The sequence below is a fragment of the Lissotriton vulgaris genome, chromosome 8 (assembly GCF_964263255.1).
Source record: "Lissotriton vulgaris chromosome 8, aLisVul1.2, whole genome shotgun sequence".
Classification (NCBI taxonomy): domain Eukaryota; kingdom Metazoa; phylum Chordata; class Amphibia; order Caudata; family Salamandridae; genus Lissotriton; species Lissotriton vulgaris.
In genome coordinates this window covers 1,305,974,003-1,305,990,434 of record NC_141696.1, presented here as the reverse complement: position 1 = coordinate 1,305,990,434, position 16,432 = coordinate 1,305,974,003, and the positions used below count along the sequence as shown (strand labels likewise).

Below are 16,432 nucleotides of genomic sequence, written 5' to 3'. Positions count from 1 at the left end.
GGGCTGTGTTTCCTTGGACCTAAAACAGGCCTTCGACTCCCTCAGATGGGATTTTATGTTTGCAACATTTGCAAAATTCGGGATACCGCCCGAATATATTGCTTGGGTCAGACTACCCTATACCCGCCCCAAGGCGAGAGTGCAAACGACCAGGTGCATACCGGAGACCTTGACCATCGCGAGAGGTACCAGGCAAGGCTGCCTGCTGTCCCCACTATTATTCATCTTAGCACTTGAGCCGTTGCTTTGTAAACTCCGGACAAGGGCCCCCCACAGAGGCATAGCAAGAGGCGGGACGATACATGTGGTGTCCGCATATGCCAATGATATCATACTATACTTACGAGACCTGAGAGGGGACTTAGACCCCATACCCAAGATATTTGAGGATTTCCGCACATTATCGGGCCTTACTATCAGTGAACCCAAGTCTTATGGGTACTGTTTTGGCGCCGCTGGTTCGTCCACCCCATTGCCCTTTGCTCTACATACCTTTCAAATGGCGGAAACGACTTTCCGTTACCTTGGGATACAGATATATAGGGGAGCTGAGGACATGTTAGACGGCAACCTGGGCAGAGCACTACTGGCACTGAAATCGCAGGTACAGTTCTGGACAACGTTACCACTATCTGTGGCAGGGAGAGTGGCTATCTCCAAGATGGTGGTACTCCCCCGCCTAATTTACTACTTCACCAGCTTACCATTCCTGATCCCAGCTACATTGTTCAGAGCGTTGGATACGACCCTAACGGAACTCATCTGGGGCTCGGGACGGAGGCGCGTAGGGTTGGCCAAGTTACAGCTCACCTCGGAGGCCAGTGGTATGGGAGTACCGGACTTCCGAGCATACAACTTTGCCTGTCAGCTGCAATGGCTTGCCTACTGGCTGGCAGGTCGAAACCTAACTGAAATTGGCATGTCGGAAGAGGACCGATCTAGAGGGAAAATACATACACTACTCTTACCCCGTTCAGAGCTGCCAAGGGAGACACCCCCTCTTCTCCGGCTAGCAATACACTATTGGCGGAAAGCAGTGAAATACACAACACCGACGACTTCATATGCTCCCACAATCCCACTGCTTGGTATCCCACTAGGGACGGGACTGTTATCGAACCACACACTCGCGGCGTGGCACGACGCAGGAGTAACACAAATTGGAGACCTGTTTGCAGATGGTCACATGCTGTCCTTTGAGGACTTTCGGGCCACACATCATATCCCGGGGGGATAGTTTCTCCTGCACGCCGGTTTACGACACTACATGACGAGAATATGGACGCAGAATGGGGACGAACCACCCACAAACCCACTGCTAACAATGCAGTACCTTATGGGAACAGGCAGCTACCTAACTAAATGGATCACGACTGGTATCAGAACAGGGAAAGTGACAACGCTACAACCCCTAAGAACCAAATGGGAGGGCGACATAGGAAGACCGCTCCGGGACAAGGAGTGGGAGTGCATACTCAGATTTCCGAAAAAAGTGGCCAGAAACCCGAAGTTCAAGTTCATACAGCTGATGGTTCTACACAGGGCATATCTTACACCTCACCGCATACACGCTATGTTTCCTGATACGGTCGACACCTGCCCCCGATGCAGAGCAGATGACGCGAGACTAATGCATATGCTATGGGACTGCCCAAAATTAGGCTATTACTGGAACACTATACATGAGGCGCTCACCGGGGCAGCTACCCCCAGGCCAACGAATACCATAGAATATGCCATATTAGGGCTAGGGCCAGTGGAGCGCAAGAGAAGCGTGGCGGCCCGTTTCACTGATATGGCCATGCTACTCGCAAAACGTGCAATAACAATGACCAAACCACCTGACCCAGAACTGTGGGGGGCGGAGGCTACGATGGGGTAGGGCAGAAGGTGAGGCATTGCAGCGCGAAGAACGCAGGGGTCTCAGGAAAACGCCAATTTCTCTAGATTGGTTTACTATCTTAGGGTCTTTCGAAACAGGAGGGGCCGACGAGTCTGCCCACTCGTCAACTGCTGATTGAGGTGCAGATTGTTTAACCAACGCAACCTCATACCACCGGGGCAAATTGTGTTTCTGGGTGCAGTGATTGGAAACCCTGTACAATTATTGTTTGTGTCCATATATGACTATGTGAGAGCCTGATAAAGAAGCGAGATATATTGGGCAAAGCCAGATACCAATAGTTTTGGAACAAAATAGCGCATGAGTGCCAGGGGCGGGAAAGTTGGGGAGGAGGGAGGTTTACTAGGGGGTTGTTTAATTAAGATGGAAATAAAAATAAAATTGAAAATGCCTAATATATTCTATGACACTGTAACTCAACGAGCATATAACTGTGCAAATTTCTTGAATGTAGATTGTCAAATGCTAATGCTCTATTTATACTGCTAATAAACAGATTTTCAAAAAAAATGATGTCTCCCCTCTCCCACACACTTGCGTCAAGAGGAAATCCCTCTATAGATGGTGACTTCCAAGTGTGTTTATTATTCACAATGGCCACAAGCTTATCTTCTACAAACTACAGAGTAAGAGAGATTCTAAACCTCTAGAGCTCAAAAGACCATGACCCCATGCAACCGCTGCACAAGGCTAAAACACGGGACTGGAATGGACACAGCCACTATAATGTAAGCCTGCGGAGCAGCCAAAAGACCAAGGAAGCACTGGTGACAGAATGAGAATAATGCAACATGGCACTAGACAGTGTTGTCCCTTGTCCCCTTTACTATTTGCCCTCGCATTGGTGCCACTGGCGCACTGGATTAGGGAAGATCCGATGATTTTGGGGTATAGAGGAGCTGGGAGGGTGGGAAGAGCGAATTGCGCTCTATGCAGACGATATAGTCTTGTATCTTGCAAGACTGTACCATTCAATGGCAAGAGTACTTCACATCTTCGTGCTGTTTGCAAGTTACTCGGGCTATACCATCAACTGGTCCAAGTCGGTGATCTTCCCGCTATTGGGCCCTCCACATAGGGTTCCGACGAGGTGTGCAGCCCCAGTTGTGAAGGAGGGTTTCAAGTACCTAGGCATCTATGTCACGCAGAACCAAAAGACGTTCATGGGGGAAAACCTTGAGCCCTAGATAGACCGACCCGGTACCGACGTTCGTTACTGGAGTACACTGCTACTGTCTCTTATGAGCAGGGTGGCCCTTTTCAAAATTAGGTCTCTGCTGCGCCTCTTGTATGTTCTCCAGAACACCCCATACCCAGTTCCCCGACAGTCTTCAAGCGGGTAGCCCAGGAAGTCTGATCACTGCTGTGGCAGGGTGGTTCTCCCAGAATAGCGCTTCATAAATTACAAAATGGAGTGTACAATGGAGGCCTAGCGTTTCCGGACATCAAGCTATACTATTGGGCTTAGTAATTACTGGTTATAAATGACTGGGTGTACATAGATACCCACAGCCGGCCTACAGAGCAGACCGAGCCGCCATGCCAGGAAGAAACTGCGAACCGTTCTTGTACTCCCGCAAAAAGCGTCTGCAGTGGCCTGCGCACACTGGGGTGGTGATAGTGTTGGAGGGAGGCCAATAGTTTTCTAGGCTGGATGGGGAAATTAGCTAGTCAAACCCCATTATGGGTGGGAGATCCACTGAAAGAAGTGGCTCCCCTAACGGCCTTTAGAGGGTGGAAATTGATAGGCATGGAGTACCTAGGCGATGTGTGGAGGGTAGAAGCTCCCCTCGCCTTCGCGGACCTACAACAGGAATACAATCTCAATCAGACGCAGAGATACCATTACCTTAGACTAATGGATGCAATACGGCGATACATCCAGCATGGTACCCCTGCTCCGGATCACTCCCCACTAGAGGATAGGTTGCTACTTGATCCCATCCCTGAAAAAGCAACATCTACGAAATACCGCAAACAAATAAAAAACATGCCAGACCGCCTGACGACCCTGCAAGGGGCATGGGCTGACGACCTGGGAAATTTAGATGATGAGGAATGGCAGGAGGCAGTACAGATCCTAAGAAAGATCGCAGTTCGCTCAAGATTTAGGCTAATGCAACTTAAGATACTATACCATACCTATTATCCCCGTACGCACCTATATAAATGCGGTAGGGCACCAACAGCGATGTGTGTCAGGGGTTGCCAGCAGGAAGGAACTTTCTTCCATATTCTATGTGAGTGTCAAGAAATTGCCTGGTTTTGGCAGAAAGTTACAGACATTATGTCCAAGGTGACAGAAGTGACAGTTCCAATGGACGCTAAATGGCTTTTCCTGATGATTAGAGGGGACTCTGATTGGCCAGACATGTGGGAATATGGTTGGTCCTTGCAGCTGGGATCGGCAAAAGAAACATTCCCAGAGGGTGAGAAGCGTCTCTGCCACCGGTATTGGGAGAATGGGAAAGGGATCTTGATTGGTGCCAGCGAGCTGAAGAAACAGTATATAGTAGTAGGGGTTGTGTTTAAAACTGGGAGAAAATATGGGCACCATGGCAACGACATAGAGCGACGCTGTTGAGAGAGTAATATGTATCAGCGGGGTGGAGTGATGGATGGAAGGGATGAACCGGGCTTCAACATTTTTAGAGAATATGTCCTGTTGTAAAAGTATGACTTGGGAGCCACCAACGATCTGCTGTCTCTTACCTTTTTTGTTTATTATTTCTCTGACGTTGAAACCTCACAATGTACAAACACAAGTGATTCGTGTAAACAAGGGTCGTTTGAGCAAAGTTAATAAAAAATAAAAAGGAGAGAATAATGCAATATCAGGGAAGACTGATACCAAAGAATAGACGTAACCATTTTTCATGGCTTGGGTAAAAGTAATCGCAATGAACGATCCATGTCGTACTGTGGCTTTGAAGGTATCCATCAGCCACGGATAGCAGAGGAAGGTAATATGTCTTATCCTTCCATTTGTACCAGTAAGAAGGCATATATTTGGATGGCTAATCGTTCCTGGCAAAAAATCAGCAGGTGGGTTCTGGGCTACCTCTCAGCGTATTATTTTGTAGGCTTTTATTATACACAAACCTTGCACAGAAAGTATGTAGCAGAATGGTAGCATGAATCACAAGAATATGGTCATTAACAAACACAAAGAAAGGATACAGTATGGAAAAAAAACTCACGATTATGTTGGTTTTCATCATATTACCTACATGATCTGGCCCTAAATGATAGCTAAGAACCTGCCTTTAGCAGGGATAAAATACAGATTCTGCATTCATTAACCAAGGCTGAATATAGTTATGCTACAGGTCCCAGCCTAGATCATGCTAAGCTATGTCTGGGGAAGAAGAAAAATATCCCTTAAGACATTGCTTCTTTGATGGATGCTTTGCATTCATTTTCACAAGGTGAAAAAGTTGTGCTGAGTATGTCTACTTCTCATTATATGAGCAATTATTGAACAAACAGGTTAGGGGCAAAATCCACAGTAAGGAAAGCTAAAATATCAATTACAAAAAAGATCAACTCGTATTTCCAAAAGATAAGTATAAAAATCTTTTCCTTTCATAGTTAATATAGAATCTAACGATTGACCAAATAATCATCTATATATCAAGAGAAAAAGTCAAAGAAAAATAGGAAAACTAACAATCTTTACACGATCTCTAAAAAATGTCTACATTTGCTAAAACCGTTCTTTAACAACCTGTTCCATAATCCTCAATAGCTAATGAGATATTCAGAAACCCAAGCACAGTTCAAACACATGATTACTTCCTCTTCAATCCTCCTTTACAAAGAAAATGTAATTCTACTGAGCTTAGTCATACTATTGACTAAAATACCTTTTGATTTGTGGGATTCTCAACATTATTTTATATGCTTGTTCCTGAACCAATACCCGATTCATTAAATACAGTGAAAGAGTATTATTTTTTTTAAACCAGTAATCTAAAAAAACCTTTTGTAACAGCCCATTTGCCTTTTTAATTTGATTCAGTGTGAACAATGAAAGGAAAGGCTTTTAGACTTACCTATTTTTTCATTGACAACAGTGGTGGTGGTGGTGGTGGATGATTAGCTTTATATGTTTACAGAGATCCTTCAGCTGTCACCTTTTAATGCTGAACCACTGATCCACCTTGGTAACGCACTGATTGATACAGTCATAGTATCTTGGGAGAAACACTTTTTAGCCTTTTGCAGTAGTTGGGGAAGTGGATTAGTGTTGTCGATCTATACCAGTGGACCCTACATTTTACGTACACACCCCTCACTGGAGAACCTTGTGGTACTGGCGAGTTCTGCCAAACGAAGCCTGAATTCCTTCCCTGATTTCCTAGGATAGGAAGTTAAAATGAGTAGCAGCCATGCCTGCTTATATGTTACACCCATACATTTTGGAAGGGTAATGTTGGCACCATTTGCCTACCTGAACATATGAAGATCTAGTTTTCTCAACACTTTTGAGATGGTTAGTATGTGGTGAAACCGATTCAGAAGACCACTGTTGGCACAACAGACTCAGTAGGCTTCCTTCCAAGATGCATGTGGTTGTATTCCACCCGCTTCTCAGGGGATGTGTAAGTGAACCTGCTGGACAGTGCCGTTTGATGGTAACTGGGTAAACAGGGGTCCCTAGTTCTGGCCTTCTCAACCATCAAAGCAGAGCTGACCTTGTCAGCAGTTTATAGGCTGGTCAGTTGCAAGAGGTATAGGGCACCAGCAGCATCAGTCTTTATCCTCATTGCCTGTTGTCACTTCCTTAATAGTGCTTTAACTTTTGTCACAGTCACCTAGTAGGTGGATGGATATAATTGATTTTGAACCATTGTAATATATACCTTTGCACCATTGGGTCTGTCTGATCATTCAGTGTGGCTATGCCCTACCATTGTTACCTGTTTGCTGCTGAATCCTCATTCTAATTCTTTCCTCCTCAAGTTCCCTTTACCCCAGGCCCTTTATATCCCCATCTTGATGGAGGTTCTTGTTCTTAAAAAAAAAAAGATGCAATAGTGATGGTTCGAGTGGCACAGAGGAATGTGGGATGTGATTCCAATTATTTTCTAGTTTCCATAAAGGATGGCATGCTCCCACCCATATCAAGCTTCAGAATTCTCATCTCAGTTCTGAGGAGAGGAAAATCTTAGTGCTGTCTCTAGGGCATGTCTCTAGGCCTTGGACCAGCAGGATTGGATGGTGTCCTTAGACTTACAGGAAGACTAGTTCCTTAACCTGCTATCCCTCTGGTATTATTTACAGTTTCTAGTGGGAACAGATTGCAGCCAGCTGGATCTTTCACTTTAAACTCAGTGCCACAAGTCTTTACCAACATCCTGGACGTGGTTGTCCCAATCACCAAAGATCAGGGGTGCATATCTTTCTTTACCTGGACGACTGGTGAATAAATGCATGCTCACCACAGCTGGTGTCTGATTACTTTTTGCAGACTGCCACCTTGTTCCACCATCTAGGCACCCACAGCCTGCAGAGAAGAGTTTGCACAGCCTGTACCTCAGAAGTGCACATATATTAATAGAAGGGAATTCCTGAGGGATCTCCTTAGGTCTGTGTGACTTTGCTGATAAAGCTGCCATTGCTCCTGCCAGGCAGCAACTGGGACCTCTGCACTCTTTTGCCTAGCACTAAAGCTTGAATTTGGCATAGTGCAGTCTCAATTTTCATATCATTGATTTGCTGGAGTGAGTATCCAGGAGAACAACACGTTTCAGACTTAAGTAAAATTCTCTGATGGATATGACAACTCTGTCCTCCCATCTTCCCGGCTGATAATGATTTTGTTTCCTTTTTATTTTGGCTCTGCACTGTGTGTCCATATCCTCTCTGGGCGTACAGAAAACATCACAAGCTCCTGTGAAACTTTATTTGGACCATCAGTTTCACTTGTAGTTGAGTTGCACCATTCCTCTGGCAACACTGAACAGTATGATGTGCTTTTACTGGAAAAAGTTCCAAATTCACTGTGGCGCCTGTGAGTAAGGTTCAAATAAGGAACTTATGGACACTGTGCTGTCTTTAAGAAAGCACATTACTGAAGGTAAGTAATTAATTATTATTTTTTAGTTGATTAATGAAACTTCTTATGAAAAATAGTAATACTTCACTAAATTTCTTACATTACACAGCTCATGGAATGCTGCGTGAACGCCCTAGTGACGTCCTTTAAAGAGACAATTTTAGCAGAATGTCAAGGCATGATCAAAAGAAATGAAACTGAAAGTAAGTTACTGGATCTATATCAAATGTTACATTCTCTGGTTACGTTGAATTAATCGAGTTGTTGCAAAAACTCTATTTTCCTTTAAAGTTTTGCATTATCTTCTGCGCCATTTTAATATATCACTATATACCTTTATTTAAAGCTGTGTACTAAGCAATAATTACCATGTTCCTCCAAAAAGAAACCCTAGACTCCTTTTTTTTTTTTTGCTCTATATTTTATCTCTTCTATTTCATTTTAAACCTCATTGTACCCGAAATCATAGGTCTTGAGGAAAGAAAGGAACAAGAAGAAATTTGTGGAAAAACTTAACTAAAGTATTAACTAGTAAGATGGAACTCCCTTAAGCACTGAGGAAACCACCACATATGTGCATTTAGAATTAAAGATCAAGTAGTGTCTCCTTCATTCTGCACCTTCCATTCACTGATGATCTTGTAGTTGGCTCTGCTTTAACCTGGACATGCCCCATCACTGGACAAACGTTTCCCAAGACAGTGTATGAATGACAACTCAGAACCCCTCTCCAGGTTTATCCATGTTGGACTCAACAGCAGCATCAGAATAAAGAAACCTCCCCTGACACCATTTCATAATTTTAGCTTTAGTTGAGAACACTGTATTCTATGTAAGGTGGACTAGAAGTAATTAGAGATTCATCTACCCAAAACTGTCGTAACAACTTGGACCTACATTGCCGGTTTATCTTAATACATCAAAGTATATATATATATATCATGTGCATATCTCTCTTTTTTCCTGCTCCTATCTTGTTTTTCCCTTTTCATTCTACCCCTTCCTTCTTTTCTCTCACCTTTCTTCATCTGTCTCCCTCTCAGTTATTGTTTTCTCGCTTTCTTTCATTCGAGCCCTCCAGCTCAGAGGTATCTTGGCATCTATGTTCAGAGGAGCAAACCTCTCTAGTAGTACCTCTCATGTTTGCTCACTTATGCTTCGGATACCTCCACTTAGCAGTGGCCAAGTTGCAGGTCTGGTATTCTGTAGTTCAGTCAGGATTACTCAACCTTTCTTGAATGGAGCGGCTAATAGCAGGTCTGTTAGTAGTTGGTGTAGAGCCTTGGCACAGGCCCCTTCATTTACCTTCTATCTCTCTTTTTGTTTTTAAGCACATGAAGGAAACTTGAGTACTTTTGATCATTGTTCTTTGGCGGTGTCAGGCTCCTTTTACTTTGATCATGTCACAGCCTTTGTATTTTTTTTTACTTCTCCATTTCACAGACATCAAATGACTTGTCCACTTATGACAATTGCTGCAAGCCACTGGTGGATCCTTGCACTGGAGCACACATACACAGACCTCTATCTTTGTCTAGACAAGAATCTAAACCCTTTACTTCTCTCTCCTCATTAATGTTTTCTGATTTGTAATCACCTGCTAAACCTATTGACTCCCTGGTGGGAAAGATATATTCTCCAGAAGTTTGAAATGAAATAGTTGTTCCTCTAGGGAGGCTAAAGAATAGTAACGGTTTATGCGGGGATATCAATAAATGTTCCACCAGCAGTTGTTTACTGGAAGAACAGTGTTCTAAGCTATTGGGTTTGTAATATTGTTTGAGGATGTAGTGATGGGAGTGTTTCATAGCAGAAAAAAACATTGCACATATTCACAACATAAGTGAGTACAAGTCACATTGCTCGGTATGCCCTTGTTAAGACAGATATAACAGAATTTGCCGCTCGCAGCCGTCTCCTGGAAGTCACTTTGCCTGTTCGTAAGCTGAGCTTCTATCGAGGAGGTGGACCGGATTGCTATTGCCCTTTCCTCATCGGGGGAGACCTGAGCCTGACCTGAGCCTGACTGTTCCGTGGGTGCGGGACTGCGAGTCCCAGCAGGCAGAGCGCTCTAACCATCACGCGCACCTGCGACTCTTCCCGCCCCACCCCTCCCCTGCAGCTGATAACGACTCGCGGCCCCCGCTTTGCGGGAGCCGCTCGCAGCCGTCTCCTGGAAGTCACTTTGCCTGTTCGTAAGAGGAGCTTCTATCGAGGAGGTGGACCGGATTGCTATTGCCCTTTCCTCATCGGGGGAGACCTGAGCCTGACTGTTCCGTGGGTGCGGGTCTGCGAGTCCCAGCAGGCAGAGCGCTCTAACCATCATGCGCACCTGCGACTCTTCCTGACCCACCCCCTCCCCTGCATATAGGACTGCCCATAACCGTGCACGCGGGACGGAGCATGGGACGGAGCATGGGACGGAGCATGGGACGGAGCATGGGACGGAGCATGGGACGGAGCACGGGGCGGGCCCGTTTTTGGCCGTTTTTGCCAGTTTTTGACCGGTCATGACCGGACCGGGCCCCCTCTCTTATTTTGGTCATCGAACTTTTGCCTGCCAAATCCATAAACCATGGCTAGTCGTGAAACCAGGAGAAGGTCGTCGACAGCCGGAGGGTCAACAGTGGGAGGTATGGAATTTTTTTTTTATTAGAGCTAACTCTCTTATTGACACTGAAATATCTGTCCTGGAAAAATGTTTGTCTCAAGAAATTTCGGCTATTAAAAGATCTTCCCTGGGAACTATTGCTAACGCTAAAACGTCGGAAAGATACCTGGATACTGTCATTGCAGTACCCTGTATGGGAGGCCAAGACATTTTTCCCGAAGGGGTTGAACATGTTACACAGGACCTGGACATTTTAGTTAATGAGATCCTGCCTGAAATTAATCTAATTCTCGATAATCCTGTATCTACTCCTTCCGATCATGGTGGTACTATTGATAATACTTTGTCACAGAGGGTCAAAGAAGGAGCTATCCCTAAAAGAAAGAGGGCTTATAATAAGAAAGATGGAAGCAAGGCAAAATTAGCTAAGCTACAACATGATAGTAACTCCCCTTTATTCCCAAAGGAGGGGTAAATAGTTCCTACAAAAGGGTCAGTCGTTTTAACCCAACCCCCTTCCATTAACTTGCCTAGCAAAGACCTATCAATCGAAAGCTTGGGTGCTTTATTTAAATCTATCTTATTCCCCCTAGAAGCCAAACTGGAGCAAATAGAATTTAGATTGTCAAATATAGAGAAGGTTACATCCGCCATACTAGCAAATTCTAATAAGCCTTGCAAGCCGAATGCCATTCCTGTTCCTGTACTCCAACCCGGGGGGCCTGCCGCCCAAGCAGATAGCGGGCCCAAATATATAATTGTAGACCCCCAGGTTTTTCAGGCCCTAACCCGGTGAACCTTGTACCATCTAAGTAGACATCTGCTCCCCTACCGGGGGATGGTAAAGCCCACGGGAAAACCAATGACTGTCAAGAAGGTCTGCCGTCACCAGTAAAAGAGTATAGAGCCTCCAACCCACGCTTACCAGACCTTCCACCCGAAGCAAATCGCTTCATGGTGGTCCTGGCGGGAGCACCCACATTGGAAGATGGGGAAAAAGAAACTTTTAGTTCCCTAAAAAATAAGGTAGTCAGGTGGCTCAACTGGAATAGACCTCTGTCGGCCCATCTACATAATGAAATTATCATGGTAAGAAGGGTGCCTTGGTTGGGTAAAACAGTTAAGACCATAATTGGGGACTGTATAACCGTCAACTTTAGAGACCCCAGAACTGTTTCCCATATCTGTGCTGGTTTTAATAGATCATTTGATTCCACTATCCAGACCCTTCCTTTGTCCTTCTTCTTCCCACCTAATTGTATGACCTATGGAAGAGGAAGGGACGACTGGATAAGGGTTGAGCGGAGGGGTAGAAATAGAAGATATGATGTAAGGCCGGTTCCCATGCCCCTGAATGCTCCCTTCTGTGACTATAACCGGTTCAGTTGTCTGGATGCAGTCGACTGACTACCACCAGCTGCCCAGCCATTAATAATGAAGGGATCTTCTTCTGACATGAGTAAAGTAATAACGGATGGAGCTGATGAGCCCCACGGAAATACCCCTGTGGAGTGCTTGCCAACGGTTGTAGCTCCCTCGGGGATATATCATCTATTGGCCCCTACTACCACCTACCCTCTAGAGCAGGGGTCTCCAAACCGGTCCTGGAGGGCCGGATTCATGCCAGATTTTTTGGATATCACCCATTGAGATACATGTAGTAATTTTAAAAATCTGGCATGGATCCGGCCCTCCAGGACCGGTTTGGAGACCCCTGCTCTAGAGCATTCCCCAGTGGCTGTAGTCCCACCGGATATAGTTCACCCATTGGTTTCATCTGCTAATAATCTTTAGGAGCAGTTGTCCCTAAATCTAGAGCCCTTAAGGGATTCCCTGATCCCGGAGGCTGTCCCTTGTGAACTTGGTTATAAACTAGTAAGTTGGAATATCGCCGGCTGGCGCCAGAAGGAGTCGTCTCTTGGTTGGAGGGAGACCATTACAAACTATGACATCCTCTGCCTTCTAAAGACGTGGTCTACGGCCGAGGTACATTATGATGGATTTGTGTCCTATAACTGTCTAGCGCAAGAATCCACTATGGGCAGGGCAAAAGGCGGGCTGGTGATTTTACTGTCCGTTAATTTCCCAGTCCGAGTGAAATCCCATACCACCATTGGATCCCATTCGCAAGTACTATGGCTGGAGCAAAGTGGGGTTCGAGATATTTTGTTAATTAACCACTATAACAATATGTTTGATCCCTCGAGCACCTGTGTTGTTAATGAACTTAAGTCTGTTGTTATGAAAATCGGTAGGGCTATCCATAAGCCTTATGATATCATATGGGGAGGGGATTTTAACATTCATACATGCCCTCGTTCTTTCACAAATGCATGTGGTTTTGATGGGGCAAATGGGGAGGACCGGGCCCATTTTGTCCACACAACTTATGGTGACTCACTTAATACATTCATGCTCAATTTCGATTTGTTAATTCATCAGCCAGCTGACGATAGTGAAGGTAACATTGTACCGACTTTTGTAGGGAGGAATTCAGCTTCTGTAATAGATTTGTTGGTCTCAGTCAACATTAACCCTCATTGTGCTATACCTGAAATTGTTGATTTAGGCCTTAGTGACCATAATGCCATTACCATGTCGACTTCTATTTGGGGAACAAAGTCTACAGCCAAGCGTGGGATTGTTGCTGAAATAATTCCATGTAGGCAGAATGGTATTAGGATCAAATGGTGTGGGGACAACTCTGATAAGTTGCTGCGTAAAATCGTGGTAGCCAGTTTTCAAGAGCTGCAACGTTGTCTAGATGATGATGATGCAGTCGCATCATGTACTATCGCTGAATTTGAAAAACTTAACGGTATTATCAAAAGGACTCTCACCATTACCAATGTTAATATCAAGAGGGCTACTGTAGGATGGTTTGACAGAGCCTGTACGAAATCTCTACAAGAGTTAAAGAAAGCACTCTCAAACCATCCTAGGGACAGGGAAGCCGTTAAACCTCTTAGGGCAACCGATAAACACCACCTGAACCATAGAAAACAAGAGTTAAGGGAGGAAGCGTGGGACAACCCGACTAAAGTGGCGGAGCCGCGAGATGGCAAGCTTTTTTGGAGTACCGTTAACAGTCCTTTCCTCCAAAAGGAGGAATTCCCTGTATTAACTGCACAGGTCAGCGAGGATAGTTGGGTCCAATACTTCACCGGAATCTTTGACCCGGCCAGGGAGGATTCTATAAGTTCTAGTGCCCAAATCATTGGGCCTAAGCTACCCCTCGATTACATTGCTCGAGGTTGATAACGCTATCCGGAATAGCAAGGGAGGGAAGGCCCCAGGAACGGACGGAGTACCGGTTGACCTCTATAAAACGGATCTATCATTATGGAGCCCCCTCCTGACACAGGTTTTTAATGCATCTGTCAAAGAAAGCACCCCATCCACATGGGGTGAGTCTATAATTTTACCGATCTACAAGAAGGGAGATAGGGCGGTAGTTCTTAGCCTCTCCTCTATCTCCCTTCTTGATTCATCGTTAAAAATAATGAGCAGGGGGCATGGCTAGCAGCCGATGATGGCGGCAGCAAACTAGAGAGGCTCCCGTAGCAAGGCGGCTTCCAGCATCAATCCGCATGCCTATCCGCTCAACAACGAACCCAGAAGGGGTGCCCCGGGTCCGGTGACCGAAAGACATTTGGAGAAGTTTGGGAGCGTTGACGCCCCGGGAACGGGAAGAAACAGCTACCTCAGATTGCAGCCGCGGTGGCTGGGTTGGGACCTGCCCGGACGGAAGTGGAGCATTGTCGACGCTGTAAAGCGGAAGTGCCCGCGGCGAGCGCAGACCCACGACAACGGAGCTTGAAACTTGCAGATCTTTTGAGATCAAATAAGGGATTGCATTATCGCTCCAACGTCATGGCACTACAGTGGACGACGGCGGCGATAAGTGTAACTGAAGTTGGAAAGTAAGTGCGTAGTCGCCGCCATCTTACATCTCGTCTGCCATAGCTGACACAAACTCTCTCTCACCGAAGGGACTAGACGCCATTCTTGGATCTCAATCCTGAACAACTGGTGCGTCTACCAACTAAGAAAACTGGACACCGCCGAAACAAGGGCGGCCTAACGGCCCATCCGACGTGACCGATCCACCGACAACACGCCGGGCGGACTGAACGCGCCAGCGTGCCAATATGGCGGGGAAAGGACTCCGAAACACCACCACTCAGGCTAAGCTCGATAAATTTGCTTATGATAAACAATCACTCTCCCAACCGGAGCAGCGCAAATCTATGGGCAAAGGCAGGGAAGGAGACGGGGCAAAGAAGGCTACCCTGGAAGACGTCTTGCACGCCCTGGCCCAGGTACAGGCAACGGTGGGAGCGACTGCAACAGAAGTGACCCTGATACGAGTGGACCTCCAGAAGATGAGTGAAAGAGTGAAGCAGGTGGAGGTGGTAGCTAAATCATTGGTGGAGGATGTCTCAGATCTACAGGTCGCAATGGAGAAGCTGCAGGCCGACAATAAACTGCTCAAAGAAAAGCTGGACGATCATGAAGGTCGCTCACGGCGGAACAACGTCCGCATTTTGGGGGTCCCGGAATCTGAAACCACAGGAGCCATGGACTTGTATGTGGAAGATTTGATAAAAAACCAACTAGCCCCCAAGGGTCTTTCTAACTTCTTCACCGTCGAACGGGCCCATAGGGTACCTGGGGGAACGCCTAAGCCAGGGGCCCGCCGCATCCGATCCTAGCGAGACTTTTTAACTTTAGAGATCGCGACACCATCCTCCAGGCGGCCAGGGTGGCACCAGCCATTCAAATTCAAAACTTGCGGATATCCTTTTTTCCGGACTATACAGCGGAGGTGACGAGACGGAGGAGAATTTTCTTGGAAGTGAAAAAGACACTGCGCGAACAGGAATTGCCGTACTCTATGTTGTTCCCAGCCCGGCTACGGGTGGTCGCCGACAAGAAAGTTTGGTTCTTTGACTCCCCCGAGGCAGCAAGAGACTGGCTTGAAGGATGGCGCACAGTGGAACGCACATCTGGCAGACAGCGCAACAGACAACGGAACAATAGCCGGCCTGGCTCCCAGACTTCAGTTGGAAGAAGCGCGAGTGCATCACCGACGCAGGACCTGTCCGGGGCTGCCGGGGGCAAATAATGTCATCAGGCCGTGAAATGTTTGGACACCGACTCCCTACCACATTGTTTGCTCATGTAGGTCGTTAGTGGACGCCGGCCTGGGTACTCCGAGGGCAGCAAGGGAGCCGCCTGCTTTGGGAGACACTCTCCCCCAACGTGCAAGTACTCTGTTTGTGGGATGGGTCAAGCGCTCTGCTCAGTTGGGGTGGCGGGCAGTTGAAGGTCCGTTAAGCAGGGAGGCAGGGAGGGAAGGGGTGAGGGGGGTTGTTCTTACTTCGTTTGGAATTCACTAAGTCGGTCAGGAACTGGTGTTTATATTGTGTGTGGCGTAACTAGAATGGTGTTACTGCAGGTACGATTGATCCTCTTTGGACGGTTTGCATGTGGCTGCGTGATTAAAGATGGCGGATGAACAACTAGTTGCTGCGGGGAATGATGGGTCACGGTCGAATGGTTCCTCGCTTAGAATACTTTCTTGGAATGTGAGGGGATTAGGGGATAAGGTGAAACGCGGCCTGGTACTAAACGAGCTGAAACGGCACAAACCCCAATTGGCACTCTTGCAGGAGACACACTTGATGGGAGGGGCTACTAAGGCTTTAGATAGGAAAGGGTACAAGATGATTGTGCATTCGGAGTTCTCATCGGGCTCCCGGGGTACGGGTGTCCTGATTAAAAAATCCTCACATTTCATTCCGATAAGCACGAAAACTGATAGTCAGGGATGCTTCGCAGCATTGCTGGGACA

At 46.4% G+C, this 16,432-nt stretch overlaps 1 protein-coding gene across 1 annotated transcript in view; it reads left to right on the top strand.

The window, feature by feature from the left end:
• CUL5 (cullin 5) overlaps window positions 1-16,432 on the top strand; it is a 787,955-nt gene that overhangs the window by 227,077 nt on the left and 544,446 nt on the right. Inside the window, exon 8 of the mRNA XM_086935237.1 lies at window positions 8,074-8,167. Within this exon, the coding sequence (XP_086791363.1) occupies window positions 8,074-8,167 (94 nt within the window). The remainder of the gene's footprint in view (window positions 1-8,073; window positions 8,168-16,432) is intronic.